This window comes from Peromyscus leucopus, chromosome 3, assembly GCF_004664715.2.
Source record: "Peromyscus leucopus breed LL Stock chromosome 3, UCI_PerLeu_2.1, whole genome shotgun sequence".
Lineage (NCBI taxonomy): Eukaryota > Metazoa > Chordata > Mammalia > Rodentia > Cricetidae > Peromyscus > Peromyscus leucopus.
In genome coordinates, this window is record NC_051065.1 from 141,031,562 (window position 1) to 141,054,855 (window position 23,294).

Sequence of the window (23,294 nt, forward strand, 5' to 3'; positions counted from 1 at the left end):
GGGGCTGTTGAGAGCTGCCTTGTTCTGTCTTATTCTTGCTATTTTTCCTTTTGAGGACTTACTGGTAGTCTGTTTCCTGAGTTTAGGTGATTGTGTATCTTATGTAAATATTCTGTGAGAAACATCTATGCAAAAGAAATGATGATGTTCATTTTTCTAGTGTATATTAAGGAAACGGTTAAGTGAACAGTCTTCATCTGTACATAGACATTAAAGCTTGAGCTTTATTGAATTCCTTCACATGTTTAGAGAAAATCACTCCGAGGCTGTGCTATGACATGGCTACGTGTCTGGATACTTTGCTTTCCCTTTGGTCCAATGAGAATTGTGTCATGTCTTAATGTTTCTTAGTTCACATTTTTCATGCTGTGTTAAGTATTCACTGAATATTTTACTTATGTATTTATTTGAAAGTTTTGTGCTGTGAAAAACTAAAATAATTGGAAGTTGTGGTACATCTACTGCAATTTTATTCAGCTGTATTGTTTACTTTACGTTAAAGTTACCTTGATAGAGAGAAATTCCTGTTTACATTCCTATAGTGAGTTAATTGAGGTGTTACTTTCTAAATGTCAAAGTACCAGTTTGTTGCTGGAGAATTTCTCTCCAGCTCTTACCAAGTCCCGCCAGTCCCGGAGCCCACTTATAAAATAAACACACAGACACTTACATTATTTAAACTGCTTGGCTATTAGCTCAGGCCTAACATTGTCTAACTCTTACTCTTATATTTAGCCCATTTCTATTAATCTATACTTTGTCACATGGCTCGTGGCTTACTGGTACCTTACATCTTCCTTGTCCTGGCGGCAGCTCCAGCCAATTCCCCCTCTGCCTTCCTGTTTCTCTTTTTCTCCTCTCTGTTAGTTCTGCCTATACTTCCTGCCTGGCCACTGGCCAATCAGTGTTTATTTATACAAAGCAATATCCACAGCACCAGTTACACTAATTATATGTGTTGTTAATCAACATGGGTTTTCTCTGTTAACTTTAATTTCAATATTTACTCCTGGTGAGCATTTTTGGTATTATATCTGTTACTAATTTCAGTTTTTCAGTATACTCAAGAAAAACATGAATTGCAGAAAGCTCTAAATAATCTCCATCAAGAGTACAGCACCATGCAAAATGTGAGCTACTTAATGGAAGAAATGTGGAAAAATAAGTCTAAAGAGTATGATGCCTGCAAAGACCATCTGGCCTCCATCAACAGGAAACAGAATAGAATCTATGGGGAAACTAATGTTGTTTTAGATTGCAAGCAGCTCACAGGTAAGGAGGGGATCTTGAATAAAGAATTGCATTATTCCGTATTGTTTCTTCTCCAGAAGATTTGAAGTCCAATTAGCAGCTTACAGTGCTGGTGACCTGTGGGTTAATGGCTTGTGGTTTCATTATTTCATAAGGGGCATGGAACCCTAGAAATCACTGTTTAAATTAGGAGAATCTAATAGGTTCTAGAACTCAGTAACTGTTTTGGCTTTTACTGCTCCAAGGGGATGTAACTGTAAGTCAGCACAGCTGATAGTTCAGGTTCTTTTGGTCTGTGGGCACATCTGAGTCTCCAACTTTGTTGCTGACAGAACATGGAAGTTTCCAATAAGAGTATATTTATGAAATTCTTATTAGGCTGAAATGGAATAGAGCATGTATATGGGTGCAATCATAAAAAAACTTATGTGTGTGTTTTCCTTCTGCCTTAGTATGAGAGAGTTGGCTTATTTGTGACCATGGTGAAACTTACTACAGCACATTTTGGAGCTTCAAAATGGTGTTCACACTTATGTTACTCTGTCAATGACACAGTGATTGAGGCCAGAAAGATGAAAATATCTAGGATTGTAAAGAAATTTTCTTACTTTGTATTATGACTGGTTGACTATAATGGTCACAGTTTATTGTTCATTACTAAATATTTTTTTTCAGAAATTAAAATTTACAAAGAGTTTTTGCATATGATTTCACTATGCCATGATAGGGGTTGACATTCATTATTATGCAAGGACTAATAATACCTTTAAAACTGCTACATTATAAAATAAAGGTGCCGACAATTTTTTGAAATATTTCAGAGCTATGAAAAATGTTTTGTGTCATTATCTTAAAATGACTTTATCATCTGTAAATGGTAGCATAATGCTGTAGTCCCTGTCCTTAGGAGGCTGAGACAGGAGGATTATAAATTTGAGGGCAATCTAGACAGCTCAGCAAATTCCAAGCCAGTCTGAGCTACACAATGATACCTCTTCACAGGAAAACAAAGGTTGGAGATAAAGTTTGTTAGTAGAGCATGACCTTCCCCAGTCCCTAACCAAACAAAATTATCACATTGAGGTATTATTGCTATACAAACTGCATACATTTTATTGTATTCAACTTGACATATTTGGGTGTGTGGTCATACTGTTAAAAGCATCAACATAATCAGGAGAATAGACTAACTCCTTCAAAAGCTCCCTCATGTGTCTCTTATTTCCCTTAAGGTAAGATCTTCTAACATAGATCACAGCATAACTTTAAGTGCACAGTGTGTATGGATGAACTGGGGGCACAGTACATTACGACAGGTCTAGAATTCCATCATCCTTGTAACTGCCTCTGTGCAGCATGTGTTTGTTCCTCATATTTCAGTTCTGGTATCACACAAGCCTCTGCTTCTTAGTGTTGGGCTGTGTTAGAAACCTCATGTGAGTTGAGTAACAAAGTATGGTCTTGGGCCTGGCTTGTTTCACTTTACACACTATCCTTGAGTTCATCCATATCTGTCACTTAGTTGAACATCTCTCTTTTGTGGTATATAGGTGTGAGACATGGTTTCATTTTGTAGTGAAGGCTTTCTTAGAGTCTTCTTTATAGTCAGGGCTGGTAAAGAAGTCACTACTTAGCCTAGGCTGGCCTGGAACTGGTGGTGATCCTCCTGCTCTATGGAGTGCTTAGGTTATAGGAATAAGCCATTATGCCCAGCCAGTTTACCTCCCTTTAAAGGATAATAGTGTTCCTTTGTGTGCATTTTTTACATTTTTTTCTACTGATTTATCAACAATGAACACATCATCTGTTTCTATATATTTAGTGTTATAAACAACACTTCATAGATCAAGTGTGTACAAGGATATCTCAACGTTCTAAAATTTCAATTTCTTAGAGCTCTGGATTTTACTTAGTTATATATGTGTAATCAATACAGCTCACTAATAACAGAATACTATAAAGTAATAATTTTCACCATTCCCTTCTCTGTTGTAGGCAGACGTGTTGAAGGACACTGGTTCTGCACTGACATAAAATGTTATTATTTCATCATGGACAATAAACGCTGGAGTGGATGTAAACAGACCTGCCAGAATTGCAGTTTATCCCTTTTGAATATAGAGGATAATGATGAATTGGTACTTTAGATTACATACTTCTTTATTCATAGACTCCTTCCTTAACCCTTGGATAGTGAGATACTGAGTCCAGGCAGGTTTATTGAAAGAGAAAACATTGTATATGGTTTGCCTGTATTGTGAGCAAAAACTGTGCAGTAAGAGTATCTTAGGCTACTCCTTCCTGCTCTTGGCTTAGGGTCAGGACACAGGGTCTGTTATGAGAAGACTCACTACTAAAGAGACAGTTATGTCTTTGCAGGCTCTTCCCTTTCTCAGGAGTCTACAAAAGAGTCCCTGATAGAAGCATGCTTTCCCTGAATAAATTTAACCCTTTGGTATAGCACATGCTGTGACTGACAGTTATGTATATCCATGGAGTGTCAACTCCACCCAGAGAGGCCACTGTCTAGGGTTTCCTCTTTGGAACCCAGAAGTGAGACTGCCTGAAATGAGTAATTGGAAGACAACAGGGAAAGTAACTGACCTCTGGGCCAATTTGCAAAATGGAAATTATATGAGAACCATGGAAGTAAATAGTGTCAATGTAACTGTCCATAATTATTACTTTATACTATTTTTATGTTTTATAAAAAGATGCCTATTTTTAGAAATGAGTAATTAAAAGAAAACAAAGGTACCAAGATGCTGATATTTTCTGTTTAAATTATTACTAAGAAAATCTCTTCTATTATAAAGACTATATTTTTCTAGAAAAAAGGTTGAATCATCAGCTTGAAATCTTGGTCATTTAGAACATGGTACAAAATTTATACACCAGTTCAATACATATATAAAAATTACAACATAAAAGAATTTTAATGTGAAATAGTAATGTAAATTGCCATTTAACATAGTAATCATAATTAAATTTAAACCCATATTTTAAAATATAGTCAGGAATTTAATTAGACATCATGTCACTTGGATATCACTTGTAAGTTATTAAAGTTTTTCAAATATCTGTCCCTTCCCTCCTCAATTTCTGTCACCTCCAGGTCTGAACTTAAGAATGTCTTTCTCTCTGTAGGTTGGAACTTAATGCAAAGTTTTTCACATAGGATTTTTCATCTTAATGAATTTGCTTTGAAGACAGGGCATTGCTTATCATATGAACACTTTCCACATGCCTCTGTAGTCTTTGGGAATGCACATTTTATTAATCTCATAGAGTGTCAGAAATTATTTAATGAATCGTGTATGCAGTATGCCTGTTTTTAGGAGCCACAAGCAGGAATATTGTGAATTCAAGGCCAGCCATGGCTACACAGTGAAACTTGGTCTAAGAAACACAGTCACAAATCATTTCATGAACCTAGTACCCCTAGACTCCTGAAGTTTTAATTTTAAATAACTCCTGCAGCTGACATCGGTCTTTATATAAATGAGCTACTAGTGGGAAGTCACTTGAAAAATGAACTTGGAGGGACTCAAGGGCTGGAGGACAGGACAGCAGAGAACTGACATAAGAATACCTGGGACCTGCTATGGTTGCTCTTTTCTCACCAAACAGAAGGAAATTTTATCATCAGATGAGTTTTTTCTCTTACAGAAGTTCCTTCAGCTCCAAATTAAGCCGAACAGTTACTGGATTGGATTATCATATATTACAACAGAAAGCAAATGGCAATGGATTGGCGATGGCCCATCTAAACTGTGAGTTTCCTGAGCCCCCACACTCTAACACTAGTGCACAGTTGTAAGGATTGTGTGCAAAGGCTTTTCTCTCATTTCACAATGCTTTTCTCTTGTCAATGGAGCTCTGGGGTAAGGACAAGATTCATAAGACAGTGTTTGAGCAAGTGTTAGATGGGGCAGAGGAATGGTCTAGAAGCAGACTGCCAGTGATGTAATACTGAACACAGCTCAGGATTGTATGTTCCAAGATGTGCAGAGCCCAAGCAAATCAACAGCATAAGATCACTTGAAGTGACTAGAACATCCTGATAGATACTATGAGAATGAATATCTGAATCATTCACATCATTTGTTTCTGTAGTTAGCTTATATAATTGTTTGTTATTTATAATCTTAGAAATTTTTTGCATATACATACATATGTATATCTACCTTCTGTTTCAAGATGTCATATTGTGTAAACTCCAAGTTTTACGTTAATTTGTAATCTGGTAGAAACTATTCATTGATTATCTTTATTAATAATAATTCTTTTTCTTGAATATATCTCATGTGCATAAAATACAACATGATTAAACCCTTACCTTTGTCTCCCTAAGCTTCTTCTGCTTCTGTCCTAACATGTGCTCCTCCAACTCATGTTTTTTACTTGATGCTGTCCATACGAGCATGGTACAGCATCCACTGGAGGAAGGATACCTACCAGGGATCCCCCCCCCCCAAGAAGAGCAAATCTTCCTATTCCAGCAGCAGCCACCTAACATCAGTGATCTTAAGTGGTAGTGGGCAGTGCCCCATCTATACAGGAAATTTGTCATGTCCAGAATGCTGATTTTCATGGTGCTTTCCCCCTTCTCTGTCCTTACATTCTTTCTGATTCATCTTCCCTCTATTTTCTGAGTCTTGGTTGTGGTGTTTGGGGGAAGAGTTTATGAAGATATCTCCGGTATGGCTGAGCATATATTCTCTTCTCCTAAGCTCTTTGACCAATTCTGCTTCTTTGCACCTACCAATACCCATTGTAAAAAGAAGCTTCCCTGACAGAGGTGGAGAGCAGCCCAGGTCTAGGCCATAAACATAAATATTAAGAGTGCAATTTGACCACATGGGCCACTTAGTGAAATGATAGTAGCAGATTCCATACGAGGGCCCATGACTTCCACAATAATGGGCTTTTGGTTTGGATTACAATATCAAACATGACACCCTTCAACTCCAATAAGAAAGCAGTTACTTATCCTATTACTATGGGTCCACTGGACATGTATTGCCTAGAAGGTCAGTATTGTGGCTTGTGGGGTCCAATACTGGGTAAGATCTTTCAAATCTTTTCTCTCTTTGAAAATTTGAATGTAATTGGCCCACATAGTCTCATAGGAAGTGGCACTGTTAGTAGGTGTGGCTTTGTTGGAGTAGGTGGGATCTTATTGGAGGAAGTGTTTCACTGTGGGAGTGTGCTTTGTGGTTTCCTATGCTTTGGATACCACTGAGTGTGTCAGTCGGCTTCCTGCAGCCTGCACATCAAGAGGTAGCCAGCAGCAAGTCTGCCTGCACACTGCCATGTTCCCCACCATGATGATAATGCACTGAACCTCTGAAACTGTGAAGGAAACACCCCAATTAGATGTTTTCTTTATAAAAATTGCTGATGTCATGGTGTCTCTTCACAGCAATAAAAACCCTAACACACCATGACACTCCCCTACCAACCTGCAAAGGACCTTTGACCCATTGAAAGCTAGCCCAAGGAAGATGCTTCCTGATTGGATTGAGATTGATTTTTCTGTCCTGGCACCAAGTGTGTGGTGTCTTCAGAAATAGGGTGTTGCCATGTAGTTGTAGTGGAAAACCAAGGGCACAGCAACAGCTTATGTTGTTTAGAGACCTCTGTGGTATCACTGACCAGTAATTTCTTTGGAGGTATTCCTTACCTTACACTTTGATTTTTATTTAATAACTCATATTTTCTGTGGATCTAACTCTTTTTTAAATTATATTTTGATATTTTTAAATTAAATTTTCCATAGAATATATTTTGATTAGGTTTTCCTCCCTCCTTAATACCCAGTACCTCCCCACCTCCCTCCCAACTCACTCAATTTCAACTTATTTCTCCCTCATTCCCAAAAACAAAAGGAAAATAAAATCAAACTAAAGAAATCAACCAATAAGACAAAAATTGCCTAAAACAAACAAACAGACTAACACACAAAGGTTCCCAAACCACCAAAGAAAAAAGGAGTCTGTTTTGTGTTTATCAACTATGAGCTTACTAACTAGTAGGTATCCATAAGGCCTTTTATACATCCTTAGTTTTGGTTGATTCATCCTTTATTATCTCCTGTCTATTATTTTCCAGTATTCATTCATATTTTATCTTTAATCCTAAGAACCCTCCCTCTGCCTTCATTTTACATATTTATCAGTTTTTCTGATTATTGATTTTTTTTAGAAATACAAATTTTTTAAAAACCCCTAATAATTCTGTTTGTTCTTTAATAACTTGTTAGCTAGTTACATTTTAACTTACTTTTTATATCATTTAAAATAAATTTAATTTTTATTGTTTGTTGTTGGTTGTTGTTTTTAAATAGAGATTTATGTCCTCAGGCTGGTCTTGAACTCCTGATCCTTATATTTCCATCTCTCAAGTGTGAGACTACAGGCAGGTGTAACTATCTTATATCACTTTAAAGATAACAACTGTACTTATTTTACATGTGTTAATTGGTAATACTATTGTCTATAATTTTGTGGGCTTAATGTACTGTTTCTGCTGGATTTTGTTCATTATGGAATTCTTTGTGGTATTCAATGAATTTCTTTTTCAGCTGCTACAAAAACTATCTGAGGCATCAACAGTGGTAACTTTCTCAGAAACCTTTCATTCAGTGCCTGAGAACATGGCAGGTCTGGCTCACTTCTATTTAAACATGGTCCTGCCAGTGTGGACAGTTAGGTTCCAAATCTGCAGAAAGATAACTTCCTCTTTAGTCCAAGAAACTCTCAAGCAGGCTGTCACAGAGGTGGCCAGAGAACAGAAGACCTTACATGATGTATTAGTATGTACAAATCATACAGATTATCACTATTGTAATTAATTTTGGTTTTCCTATAGGAAATATCATTTCATACAGGCTAGCTCTGCTCATTTGCATGTACTTCCCAAGCATTAGAACTGTTGGTGTTTGCCACTGTGAAGGCCACAGAGTTAATGAATTTGTTTGTATTCTACAGCACCATACAGAGTGAAATGAGCATGTGGTAATATTTAGAGTGAGGTTCTAGCGGCTGAAAAGATGTCTGCATCCAGATTAAGTGATCTTCGTAGACCTTGAATATGTTACAGAACTGTTCCCAGATTATGGTATGATTACCGGGCCTAAACATGAGGCTTTTATCAGGAAGTCTAGTGGTCAGAAGATTTCTGTGGCCACCACAAGTATTTTCTCCAGTGGGAAGACACAGAAGCTTGTACACCTGCTTACAATGTCAGCTTCTAAGGAACCTAGTGAGAAGCTGTGAGCTTGTGTTTCTTGGTAGAAGTCCAGGTAGACATCACCATGGAGATAAAGAAATCATGATGCAGAATATGTGCTCCATGTGTATCTTGTGAATAGTGTCTGCTATGGCTTTTCCTCTTTGCCAATGTTCAACACACATGCCTTACTAATTGTACCATAATCATATCTTATGGTTGACTAATATGTATACTCAGCCCTACTATACATTACCTGTTCTTTATATGATCCATGGGCCACTTAGTTTCATTTAGCATCCTTTTCTGTTCCTATTGTAAATATAAATCCTCTATTTCCACCTAGCTTAAATCCAATGTTAAATGAAGGCAATCTTTGGTTAAAGTTTTATTCCTTTGCCATTTCAGCCCCGTGGATTTTGGTGGATTTCATTCTCTGGTATTCTGTGACATAAATTCTCATTAGGCTAAGCTGGTTCAAACTGATTGTATTTCCCTAACTGGCCTTGAACTCCTGATACTCCTGGATTCATTCTTTGGTATTTGAATGGTCATTTTCTGTAGATTCACTATTTATTTTGCCCTGCCTATTAGTAGAAAGCCTGGCTGTCATGCTTTACTGATGCTTTGGGAGTCTCAGCTTTACTGAAGTCTTAGTCTATACAGGAATCTGCTTTCTGCCTGTTCATAAATGAACTGAATCAGTTTTAGTTGATCAGGGTCTTGCTCCATAGCCAGGTATGGTGATATTTTATTTGTACTGAAATGTGATTTTAATTTTATGTTAATAAATAAAGTTGCCCTGGGGTCAGAGCTACATTAGAGCCATAGCAAGAGCATGGTGGTTAGAAGAGCTAGGTAGATTTCTGTGTGTTCAGGGATACAGCCAGTATTGGAGACATACGCCTTTAAGACCTGGAGGGCGGTACTTACAGGCAGTGATGAGGCAGTCATGTGGTTGGGTTTACAACCAATGAGAAGGCAGAACAGAAAGACTATTTAAAGACAGACAAACAGGAAGAAGCTCTCTCGGGGAAGCTAGGAGCACTGCAGGAGGTAAGATTTTAGCTCTGAGCTCTGACCTCTCGGCTTCCTCTTTTACATTGGCTCTGTGTTTCTTATTTTAATAAGATGATTGGTTACATCTACAGCCAGGTTTATCCTGGTTTATAATCCTCCTAAATCAGCCCCCTCCATGCTAGGTTATAGTCATATATCATTTTTCTTTGTTTGTATTGCTTTTGATTTTTCAAGATAGGGTTTCTCTGTGTAGTCTTGGCTATCCTGGAACTCAATCTATAGACCAAGCTGGCTTCAAACTCACAAAGATCCACCAACCTCTGCCTCACAAGTGCTGGGATTAAAGGCATGTGGCACCACCGCCCAACATTGTGTTTTAGTTTTTATTTAACACTTTGAATTATCTTTCACAGGAAGGTAGTTGTGGATTTAGTATTCATTGTCCATCAGAGATTGCAGATTTGTTGCACACAGGGAAGTCAGTCGATCACCATGTGTTAGTGAAGGCCCAATACCTCTGAGGAAGGGGAGGAAAGAGAAAAAACAAAACAGTCACAAACCCTCTTCTGTGACTATTCTACAAATGTCCCTTTCTCCTCAAAATGCATGTATATAAGACCTTGTTGTGTGTGCCACATGCATTTATTTCTTTTTTAAACTATCTTTATTGTAAAAAGTATCAGAGGAAAACAATTTTAGTGTAAAATTGTTCCAAGGAAATACTGAAAATTAATTTAACTTGCTCACAAAACATTAACAGTGTGAAGTAGATAAGAACCTGAGTTGTGATCAAAAGACCATTTTTATTTTTCATTTTATTCCATTTATTTTTGTGGACTATTCACATGTACTGTGACATACAGGTCACAGCACAGGTGCAGTGAGAGGAGCGTTGAAAGCATCACTTCTCTCCTATTGTGTGGGATCTGAGGTCTGAACTCTGGTTGCCTGGTCTGATGCCAATGGCCTCCACCCACTGAGCCATTTCATTGGCCCAAGACCAATTGTATGCATTTAGAGAAAATAGAAACCTTTTATTGATATACTTATGATTAATTCCATACTTTGTATATTTTGGTCAATGAATCTCGTTTTAAAAACTTTGGCCTGAATCAATATAAGGTTTGAATTTAAATAATTTCCCATTGTATTTTTCACTTCATAGTGATTTGACAGTAATGGGATCACCACGTAAGACAGGAGGCGGTGCATTTTTCAGTTCAACAGGTGTAGATGATGATGACTGTGTTAGAACTCACTCCTGTATCTGAGGACAAAAAGTGGATAAATTATCTAATTCAGTGTGCAGTGCATAGGAAAGTTAAAAATGGAATGTGGTCATCTTTGTTGGTTTCCTGTGGTGATTTGTGACTACTTAACGACCAAATGTTTTACCACAGGTCTCAGTCGGCTGTGCAAACAGGGCGATGAGCTGGAAAGGGAAGAAACATTCTTCTGAAAACTGACTTAACAGAGCAGAAGCCATTTTCCTTCCTTGCACAACACAGCAGCTTGTGTCTGTAGAATGGATGCCTTTGGTCCAGGGCCCTAAGGAATCACTCTCTTTTTTTCCTGAATGACACATGGAACTTAATACAGAACTCTAATAAATAACACACATATTTCATCACCACTAGAAGAAACCGTTCCAACATCCATGGTGTTGACAGCACAATTAAGAACTAGGATGCAGTTGTGGGTTTCTGTTTGTTTGTTAGTTGGTTAACTACTGGTTGACACTTTTTATATGTAGAAGAATTTCTCATCTTTATAGTGCATTTATTTCCTGCAAAAAAATAATTTCAGACTTAGTGTATAGTTTCCAGACCAGTTCAAATCACTCATACAACCTTCCACAATCCATATGCATTCTCATTCTCTCTCTCTCTCTTTGATCCATTTGATGATGAGTTGAAACTCTGTAGATACAGTTATATTCATTGAGGCCAGGTGCATGTGAATGTTCAAGACTTACAATCTTTTATCTTTTCTTTCTTTCTTTTTTTTTTTTTTTGGTTTTTAGAGACAGAGTTTCTCAGTGTAGCTTTGTGCCTTTCCTGGAACTCACTCAGTAGCCCAGGTTGACCTGGAACTCACAGAGATCTGCCTGGCTCTGCCTTCAAGTGCTGGGATTAAAGGCGTGCACCTTTTATCTTTTCTTATTTATTTATTTTATTTTATTTTTTATTTTATAATTTAATTTAATTTTACATATCAGCCACGGGTTTCCCCTGTCCTCGTCCTCCCCCTCCTACCCCCTTTCCCCCAGCCCACCCCCATTTCCATATACTCAAGGGCAGACTCCCCTGGGAATTCAGCTCAACCTGGTAGATTCAGTCCAGGCAGGTTCAGTCCCCTCCTCCCAGGCTGAGTGAAGTGTCCATGCATAAGCCCCAGGTTCCAAACAGCCAGCTCATGCACTAAGGACAGGTCCAGGTCCCACTGCCTGGGTGCCTCCCAAACAGTTCAAGCTAATCAACTGTCTCACTTATCCAGAGGGCCTGATCCAATTGGGGGCTCCTCAGCTATTGGTTCATAGTTCATGTGTTTCCATTCATTTGGCTATTTGTCCCTGTGATTTTCCCAATCTTGGTCTCAACAATTCTTGCTCATACAATCCCTCCTCTTTCTCGCCAACTGGACTCCTGGAGCTCCACCTGGGGCCTGGCTGTGGATCTTTGCATCCACTTCCCTCAGTCATTGGATGAGATTTCTAGCATGACAGTTAAGGTGTTTGGCTATCCTATCACCAGAATAGGTCATTTCGGGCTTTCTCTCGACCATTGCCAGTAGTCTATTGTGGAGGTATCTTTGTGGATTTCTGGGGACCTCTCTAGCACTTTGCTTCTTCCTATTCTCATGCGATCTTCATTTATCATGGTCTCTTTTTCCTTGTTTTCCCACTCTGTTCTTGATCCAGCTGGGATCTCCTGCTCCCCCAAGCTCTCTTTCCCTTGAAACTTGCCCTTCATTACCCCCACTCACATGCAGGTTGTTCATGTAGATCTCATTTCTTTGTCATTGGGTGATCCCTGTGTCTTTCTTAGGGTCCTGTTTTGTAGGTAGCCTCCCTGGAGTTGGGAGTAGCAGTCTAGTCATCTTTGTTTTATATCTAGTATCCTCCTATGAGTGAGTACATACCATGTTTGTCTTTCTGAGTCTGGGTCACCTCACTCAGGATGATTTTTTTTTTCTAGATCCATCTATTTGCCTGCAAACCTCAAGATGTCATTGTTTTTCTCTGCTGAGTAGTACTCCATTGTGTATATTTACCACATTTTATTTATCCATTCTTCAGTTGAAAGGCATCTAGGTTGTTTCCAGGTTCTGGTTATTACAAACAATGCTGATATGAACATAGCTGAGCAAGTGCCCTTGTGGTATGATTGGGCATTCCTTGGGTATATGCCCAAGAGTGGTATAGCTGGGTCTTGGGGGAAATTGATTCTCAATTTTCTAAGAAAGCACCATATTGATTTCCAAAGTGGCTGTACAAGCTTGCATTCCCACCAGCAGTGGAGGAGAGTTACCCTTGCTCCACATCCTCTCCAGCATAAAGTGTCTTCAGTGTTTTTGATCTTAGCCATTCTGTCAGGTGTAAGGTGGTATCTCAGAGTCGTAGACAAGCCCTTATCCAAAACTAACCAAAAGACAGAGAGAGAGCATAAAATTAACAAAATCAGAAATGAAAAAAGGACATAACCACAAACAATGAGGAAATCCAGAGAATCATCAGATCATACTTCAAAAACCTCTACTCTTTTCTTTTTTATTAAGAAATTTTCTATTCATTTTACATACCAATGACAGATCCTCCCATGGGGAGTCAGCAGAGCCTGATAAACTCAGTTGAGGCAGGTCCAAGTCCCTCCCCCTGAACCAAGGCTGTGTAAGGTGTCCCACCATAGGCAGTGGACTCCAAAAAACCCACTCATGCCCTAAGGAAGGATCTTGATCCCACTGCCGGGGGCTTCTTAAGTAGATCAAGTTATGTAACTATCTTGCCTATGCAGAGGGCCTAGTCCAGTCACTTAGAAACTCCACAGCTATTGGTCCACAGTTCATGAGTTCCCACTTGTTTGGTTTGGTTAAGAATTATAACCTTATAGGTAAATGAGTTTGAGGGTAGCCTTAGGCTACATAGTATGTTTGAGGTCATTGTGTGCTGCAGAGTAAGATTCTGTCTGATGAAGCCTAATAATAATAATGGTAATAATAATCATAATAATAATAATACATCTATAAATATTTTGTAGGGACAAGCAATTTCTTTTACACCATACTAAAACAATTAAACTCAATAAATGTGGATGATTTATTAATATGTTCTAATCCATAATCCATATTCTTATTAGTCAGTTTTCTCAGTTTTCTGTATCATGTCACTGTTGATATTTCTTTGTACTTAGGATCATGCAGTGCATTCACTTGTGTTGTCCTTTAGTTCTGAAACTGACTTAGGATTGCTTGTTTTTTTTCCTTCCTTCCTTTTTTCCTTTCTTCCTTTTTTCCTTTCTTCCTTTTTTCCTTTCTTCCTTTTTTCCTTCCTTCCTTCCTTCCTTCCTTCCTTCCTTCCTTCCTTCCTTCCTTTCTCTCTCTCTCTCTCTCTCTCTCTCTTTATTCGATCCTTTCTTTGTTACTTCTCTCTTTCATTCTTTCTTTTGACAATTACACTTAATAAAATCAAGTCTTGAAGTAAGATTGTACATGTAATAAAATGCATCCACTGTAAATCATGAGAAATATGAGTTTTAGCAAATATGTATACCTTTGCAAGTACCATTATGCAAATTAGTTTTATGTCAACATGACAGAAGCTAGATTCCTCTGAGAAGAGGGAACCTCAAGTGAGAAAGTGCCTCAGTAACAAACATCTGGCTGTAGGCAATCCTGTGGGGCATTTTCCTAATTAGGGACTGTTGTGGGAGGCCCCAGGCCAATGAAGGTGATATCACTGCTAGGCAGGTAATCTTGGGTACTATAAGAAAGTAGGCACAGCAAATTTAAGGAAGAAGGGCAGTAAGCTGCACTTCTCTGTGACATATGCATCTACCCTTGCCTGGGGTTCAGCCTCCAGCAGTGCAGAGCTTGAAAGAATTTCACAGAGTAGGCAAAGTACAACTTTTTTATCTGAGAGGGTAAAAAGAAAGATATTCACACAGATTATTAATAGCTTTCTTCTTCTATATTCTTTTTTCTGTATTCTATGATTTTATTCTTCCTCTACAGCTTATAAACCCTAATAAAATTTTCCAGGCAATATAAAAATTACGATGTGGTTACTGTAGATGGACAATTTACTCCTGCCTACCTGTTCCTGAATAACCAGTCAGAGGCTTAATATTAATTACAAACTGTTTGGCCTATTGCTCAGGCTCATTTTTAACTAGCTCTTACAACTTAAATTAACCTATTTCTATTGATCTACATTTTGCCACGTGTCTCATGGCAAATATTTACTATTTCATGTGTTCTAGCACATCTTGCTCCTCCGGTGGCTGGCTGGCATCTGCTTCAGCTCTGCCCTCCTTTCTCCCTGTATTCAATTTGTGTTTCCAGCCTAGCTGTCTTCTGCCTGGCTATAGTTCAAATCAGCTTAATTTATCATCCAATGGGAACAACATATATTCACAGCATATAGAAAGTCATCCTACAGCATTTCCCCTTTTCTGCCTAATTAAAAGGAAGGTTTTAACTTTAATATAGAAAAATTACATGTAACAAAACAGTTATCAAGCAAGAATTATAGCTATAATATCTAGTCTATTTGTATTTGGCCAAATTAAAGAAAATACTCTATCATTTATCCTATTTTCACAACTCTAAAGTTTCATCTCTAATCTACCTCTTATCATAACTAAGGAAAACTACAATTATAACTATCTAAGCTTCAACTCCATCAAAGACCCCAGAGGATATTTACCCAAGTAAAGAGAGAGTGCATTCCAGGTAACTTCTAAAATTTTAGATATAACAGAGACACCTGGCTGCCTGGACAGTCACCCAAAGTTCTTGTGTAATGTTGGGGCATCCATCCTTAGACTACAGGCCCATAGTATCTGGCAGACATTTCAGTGAAGCAGGAAATTTGAAGGTCTGTCCTGCCCATCTTGACAAAGTTCATCAGTCACTTTTCTCTGTGTCTTGCAAATGTCTGGCAGTTTCTTCTGTGAAGCAGGAACTTGAATGACTATCCCGCCTTGTTCACTTTCCTCTAAGTCCTGCCTGTCCAGTTTATATAACAAATTGTCAAGCAGTCCAGACAAGAGCAGTTTCTTGCCCAAATGGCTAGCCTTTGCCACATTGAAAGCAAACTCCATAAGGAGTTTCTTTGATGCTCATCACTCTTTTTGAAGTAATTGGTCCTGCCAGGAGGAGACATGTCTCAATGTCCAGAAAAGTATAAGTTCTTAAAATACTTTAAATGCCATATTTTGTATGTCTTTTAAGTGTTTGAAGATTACCCTACCTATCTGAAATATACCTCTGCATATCTAGAAAACCTATCTAATATGACTATAAGTTTGACTATTTAGATGACTAATAATTTGTATTTTTAGCTATATGTTACCTTTTTAAATGAGTTGTAGAAATGTAACATCTTAAACAAGAGTAGAAATATACATATAGTACAACATAATTCACCTTATATTTGTATCAATAAACCAAAATGTATACCAATGTAAAGTATTTTGAGATTAACGGTTATTTTTTGGATTAAAATAGAGCCAATAATCTACCTTTTCCTTATCCTTTCTATATCATATCCCCCTTTTTTCTTTAGAGAGAGACTGACTATAAACATTAACCACTTATAATCAACCCCCTTTCAATGAAAACAAACACTCATAAACAATATTTGGGAATATGGGCATAGTTGTCTATACTACTTCCTGTTGAATAGGGTCACTGGTGATCTTATGGGGATCCTGAGAAAATATAAGATAATGGTCAAGTCCTGGGAAGATCACCTACAACCCTTCTTGATATATACCATCTGCCAAGGTTCAGAAGACCTTACTTGATCAAATCTGATCCATCTTAACCTGAAACAACTCCACAGCCTCTTACTTCCTACAGAAACAAAAGGAGAGCCTCTTTTCCAAAGCAATGTATCCTTAGACCCAAATTTTGAAATCAAGATACTTTTAAAATATGTATGTTGGTTTAACTTAGTAGCTCCATAATCAAATGTCTCTCTGCAATTAGCTCATTAACAGTCAAAAAAATTCAAAGAAAACACAATAATATACACAATCCAGACTCTTTGTGTATTTTCCATGGCTTTACATGGCTTATTTTTTATGTATTACTTTATTATTTTTCAAGATTTTATTTTTATGACTATCTATACCCATTCTCTTCTCTTTCCAAAGCGTATGTACATTTTTTGAACATACTGTGACCCATTTAGAGGTTTTTTTCCATCTGAATTTATCTTCTTTGGATATATGTAATCCTTTTCTGATCACTACTTTAAACTACTAAGCACTAGGACCAAAGCAGGTGCTTTGGCGGCTGAGCTGACTCTGCCCCATTCCCTTTCCCTGAGTGCCTTGCTTCATAGTGGAGGTAACAGTGGGAGCCACATTTATTCCCCAACTCTGGAAGAAGTATTAAGTATCATGCAGCTATGCTCTCAAGCCTGCAGGCAGCAGCTGAAGCAGCTTCTTTAGACCTCAGCCTGTGAGAGACTGCGGGAGTCCACCATGTTCAGCTGAGGCCCACCATGGCCAGGGGATGCAGTTCTGTCCCTCGGCCTGTGATGAGAGACATAAACTAGGAAAGTGCTTCTGGCTCTGTTTTAGAATCTCTCTTTTTTATAAGCTCTCTCAGGTTTTATGTAGAAATTCTTGCCAAACACCTGGGCACCATATGAAGACAGAATAATCTCTCCTGCCTGCCTGTTCCTGAATACCCATTCAGAGGCTTAATATTAATTACAGTCTGTTTGGTCTATAGCTCATGCTCATTACTAGCTATCTCTTACATCTTAACTTAACCCATTTCTATTAATCTATGTATCACCACGTGGCCGGTGGCTTACTGGTACTTTCACATCTTGCCTCTTGGGCAGTTCACTGGCTTCTCTTAGACTCCATCCTCTTCTCCCTGTATCTCTGCAGCTCCTTTATTAACTAATGGTAATAAAATATATTCACAGCATACAGAAAGACATCCCACAGCAGGTTACATTCTATTTTTCAAGTGAATGATCTTTCAAGTCATCTCAAGAACCCACACACATTTACATCTAAGTAAGTTGTTATAGATTAACAGGGTATGAGCAACCATGGTATTTTTCTCAGCTAGCTTTTTTTTTTTTGCTGGCAGTCTGCATATTGAGATTACAAAGAAAGAATCAATCACTTTTATTACTTATATTAAAAGGTAATCTTTTAAGGAATTTTAAAAGAATCACAAACCTAAGCTTTTACATATGGAAAACAATCAATTAGCCCTACTTTAAATATTTAGTGTACATATCCACTCATCACAGTGTTTGTTTTGTTTTGTTTTGTTTTTTGTTTGGTTTTGTTTTGGTTTTGCTTCAGGAGATTGGGAATAGAAATGTATACAAGGAATTAACCAATATCTTTGATCAACAGTCAAGCCTAGCAAGGAAAGTACTTCAGCTAGTAATAATTGGGCTGCTTTGTTTTTTCATTCCTAACCTAATGAATAGCTATGTGTCCTTGTGAACTTTAGATTGTTTTTAGGATTTTTCATCCCTAAGCTATTATCAAAACATCTTAATCTAACCTGAAGTTATTTTAATGATTTGTTTCAGCTATGATGCACACTGAAACTTGTGAACCATCTGTCTATATCAAGATGAAAAGAATTTAAGTTATCTGAGCTACTAGGATTCAATTGTTTTTCTTAATCTTAACCTTAGTCACAGTCTGTATGGCTCCTCAATATAAACTCATGTGTTTTAGCTGTGTGACACTTTCTTTTTGTATTACTTATCCTCTGTAGCCCCTGCTTTATCAGAGGAAGGAGCAACATTTTATCCTACCTTTACCTATGTTAATTTTTCCACTAAACTCACCTCTATCATAATACCTTACTATATTTATTAAAGACCCACAATCATCAAATTCTAATTTAAACTAACACTATTATTGTATAAAATCACTACTTCAGTTTAGCGGTACAACATAGGAGGATATCATCTCCATAATAATCCTTAGGTAAAAATGCCCAGTAGAATGGGATATTTCTAAGAGATGATCATACTGCATTATGGGAAGTGGGAAATTCCCCATGCCCATTCATACCTGCCAGATATCAGAGGAAGATAGCAGCAGCAAACATGTGAAAGCCCAGCAGAAGAAAAAGACATTCTAGGGTCTGTGGTCTCAGGGCCTTTCCTATCTGAAATTTACCCAACAAGGTCTTGTTTGCTGATAGCCCATCCCCTGAAGTCAATTGCCATCTGCTGCTCTTCTGTCATCACCAATGGCAAGCTCAGATTGTGCTCCTGCTCAGTTTAATTCTTCCCTGACTTCCTAACTCTACATACATCTCTCTTCTACACATCTCTTCCTATACTATCTTTATATAGATATTGCTCCATCTCTCTACATAGCTCTCTCTTCTACATAACTACTCATCTTCCTGTCCATACAGCTCTCTATTATAGCTCTCTCTCTCACACACACAGCTCCTCTACATAGCATCAGTTCTCTCTGAGAAAAAAATTCTGGACATATATATGAGCTACATTATGAGGGTCAGAGCTATTTGATAACATATGAGAATCATAGTTTCTTTCAGGCTAGGGATGTCACATTGATTGACCAGCCAGTCAGTGAGTGGCAATGCTTGGCTGTCAGCCAAGCTCCTTGGTGAGGAGGTGTGAGGCACATAGGCTGAATGGTCAGCATTTCCCAACAGAAAGTGACATTGAAATTCAGGACTTAAACAGTAAACAGTTTTTTGACTGAACCTTAATCCTTGTGCTATAAACTTTGGTTGGAAGTGTGTGTAGAGAGTCAATTGTGAGAGAATTATGTCTATTAAATTTGCTTTGTGCTTGACTTTAGTTCAACAAACAGACACTTGGTAATTTGTCCTTGTGCCTATTTTGCAGGGGCAACTAGTCTATTTTGAATTTGCTCTAAAATCTAAAATCAGCTAAAAAAAAAAAAAAAAAAAAAAAAAACTGTCTTTGTAGCTGAGATTACTGTTATTTTCCTATGTCAGCCTGAGTTATGAAAAATATCCTGGTATTCTTTCTAGTCATCAAAATTATACAGCTTAATGAGAAGTCATCTTCCTGACCATCCACAGATATATGTGCCCATAAGATTGTGATGTAATCATGAGATTAAATATACACATCACACGAGATTACTCATTACAGTGCAGGTATTAAGGAGACACCACAGCTGTTTTTGCACATGTAACTTTACAGACAGAAGTAACAGTGTTCAGAGCTTGTGGCACCATTAGCTTTGCTTGAACAGGGTTCCTCCATCAGAAAATTATTCATCTAGTGTGTTGATGCTTGAACTATCAACTGCTATCTGTTGTACAATGCCATGGCTCTTGACATTCACAGACCAGTGATTCATTCTTTTTCTTATAAAGCACTTTTTTTTATTACACAAATATACCACGTTTTTTTCTCCATATGTGAACATGTGGTATATTTCTAAGTTTTGACAGTTATGAGTTGTTGCAATTATGAAAGCTATCGTACCAATTTGTGTACAAGTCACTGTGTAAGCATATATTTTTCTTTTTAGTAAATATCCTTTGTGAACAGTTGGTATCTTCTGTGTCATTTCTTCCCTTTGCACATTAAACATACACACATGATTTTCTGACTGTACCCATGAGCATGTCTCATGGGTGACTAATGCATATTTTATTCCTAAATTATATAACCTTTCCTATGTGCATTCCACAAGCCCCTTGGTTTTATTTATCTTCCTTTCTTCTAAATTCCTATGGTAAACTTGAATACTCCATTTCTCTCCATCTTAAATCCAAGATTCAAAGAACGTGATTTATTTTGCTAAAAAAATGATTCCTCTGAATTCTCAGTTCCATGTAGTGTGAGTGGGTTTCATTCTCTTTCTGTTTTTCTTTGTAAGAATCTTATTAGCCCACACTAGCTTCAAACTCCTTATGTATTGATGTGTGCCTCAAATCCCTATGTCTTGAACTGTGATTCTCCTACCTTTATCTCCAAAACACTGGAACTATAATTGTGCCCAACTATGCTGGGCTGGATTTATTATTAAGGATCTCCATTTTGAATTCATTCTGTAGTCATCTTCCTCTGTCTATTACAGGGAAAGCTGGCTACAGTTCTTCTCTGACCATTTGAGATTTTTTTCCAACTTCTGCTGACACCTCAGCCTGAGCAGGAATCTGATTTCTGTCAGTTTTTGCAGGATGATATTAATTATTAATAAATTATTTTTTTGATTTCTGGTTTTGCTACATAGCCCAGGTTAAACTGGAACTCACAGTCATTCTGATTTAGCTTATGTACTAATTTGCTCTATTAACAATTTCTAATTGTTAAATATGTTTTTATTTTTAATTTAATTTTTTTCACAGAAGGGTAGTTATGGCTTATAATATACAATCCTGTAGAAATCATAGTTGTATTGCATACAGGGAGTTCAGTAGATTACCATGTTTCAGAGAAGACCCATTAGCTATCAGGTGGGGGAACACGAAAGGGAAAATAGACCAAAATATTAGTTACAAGGTTCATCTGTACCTGCATTCCAAATCTTTCCTCTCTCCTTAAAACGCAAACATATGAGACCTTGTTCTGTTTGCTACACATATTTGTTTATACCTAGCTCATTTATTGACAAAATATAAGTGGAAAAGAAGGTTTAGCATAAAATAATTCCATTGTGTTATTAAAAATCAGTTTTACCTGCTGATCAAAAATTGCAAGTGGGGAATAAGATGGGGATTTTGGTATGATCAAGAGATCATTTCTTTTTAATGAGGTTAGAGAATAAAAAACATTTTAGTGTTGCACTTATGATTAATAGTTCCATATTTTGCCAAATAGAAATTTTAAAACCATGACATTTCAGTGAATGTTCAAAATTAAATAATTGCATATTGTTTTTGTACTTTAGTGACATGAACACAGTGAAATTGAATCATAATACTGGAAGATGTGCATTTTTATCTAGAACAAGACTAGATAATGATAACTGTGATCAACTCTACCCCTGTATCTGTAAGAAGAGACTGGATAAATTCCCTGATTCACTCTTTAGCAGAAGCTAAATGCAAAATGGAATGTGCTGACCCTCATTTGTTTTCTGTAATAATTTATGACTCCTTACGAACAAGTGTTTTGATCACAGGACTTGGCTCTCTGTGTAAACAGAGAGATGAGCTGGAAGAGGTTGAAAATATTCTCTGAAATCTGACTTGGCATAGCAGAGGCCATCTTTCTTCCTGGAAGACACAGAACACATCTACTCTGCTGCATGGACACCATTTGTCTCAAGCCCTGAAGAATCTGTGCTTTCTGTTTACTTAAATACCCATAGAACTAAATAAAGAACCCTAAAAAATAGCTTGACAATTTCATTATCAATAGGATAAATCATCTCAATTGAAAGCACAATTAAAAACTACAGTGTAGTTATAAGCTTCAATTTCTTAGTTGTTAGTTGATTGCTGTTCTGTTTTATTTTGTGTGTTTTGTTTCATGTAGAAGTTTTCTTCATTGTTATAAACATATCATTTGGCCATGATGTATAATTTCAAATTTGGTGAACATTTACAAGGATAGTTCAAGGAATTATATTTTATCTAAGACATCAGTTTATCCCATCCTTCTTTAAACCATGTATGATAAGTTAAGGCCTTGTAGAAATGGTGGTAATAACTGAAGTTGGCTAGATGTAGTGGCTTACCCTTGTAATCTTAGCAATTAGGAGGCTAAGACAAGATTGCTGAAAAAATTAATACAGTGAGAGCCTGTGTCAAGGAATCAAACAACCCAAACAAAATTGAGCCCCAAAAGTTCCTAAGTATTTTCCAGGGACAACACTTTATCTTATACAACCATATCCAAGTAATCACTCAGGACATTTAGTATTGATACAGTAATTTGTTCTAATCTAAGATCATGTATTCATCTACTGAGGGATAATGTCATTCTAGGTATTTTCTCCATGTTCAGTTTCACATGCATTCAATGCTGGTATCATTTTTGTGTTTTTTGTATTTTTTTTTATGTTTTCTGGTGGTTTGGTGATGGTGATAGGTTTTTTGTTTTTTGTTTGGTTGTTTTGTCCAAGGCAAGGTTTCTCTGTGTTACCCTGTCTGTCCCAGAATTCTCTCTGTAGAGCAGGCTGGCCTGGCACTCAGAGATTTGCCTGCCTCTGCCACCTGAGTACTGAGATTAAATTATATATAATTTTGGCCAGCCTAAATCTTGTTATATCAACAAGATTGATGCCTAACTCATGGAGATACACTTAGTTTTGTCCCCCCAAGTGCTAGGGTTAAAGACTTGCAACACCATGTCCAGCTGAGAAATATGGACATTAATAAGTACACTACTTATTGTCTATTAAGTCCAAGCAGAACATTTCATCTCCTCTCTGTCCTTTCTTGTCTCGAGCTGTACTCTCTTTCACAGTTAGTTGGTTCTATTTGCATTAAAGTTTATATCTGCATTCTTTTTGCTCATCATGTTTTTAACATTAACCGATAATTTCTTCATTTTAAAAATAATATTTTTACTAATTCTTTGATAATTTCATGCCATATTTTTAATCATATTC

At 37.2% G+C, this 23,294-nt stretch overlaps 1 protein-coding gene across 1 annotated transcript in view; it reads left to right on the forward strand.

The window, feature by feature from the left end:
- LOC114685854 overlaps positions 1–22,749 on the forward strand; it is a 76,441-nt gene extending 53,692 nt beyond the window's left edge. The window contains exons 10-13 of the mRNA XM_037204322.1: positions 1,051–1,272; positions 3,247–3,389; positions 4,921–5,024; positions 21,627–22,749. Coding sequence (XP_037060217.1) covers positions 1,051–1,272; positions 3,247–3,389; positions 4,921–5,024; positions 21,627–21,780 — 623 coding nt within the window. The 3' untranslated portion in view covers positions 21,781–22,749. The remainder of the gene's footprint in view (positions 1–1,050; positions 1,273–3,246; positions 3,390–4,920; positions 5,025–21,626) is intronic.
- Positions 22,750–23,294: the final 545 nt, after the last annotated feature.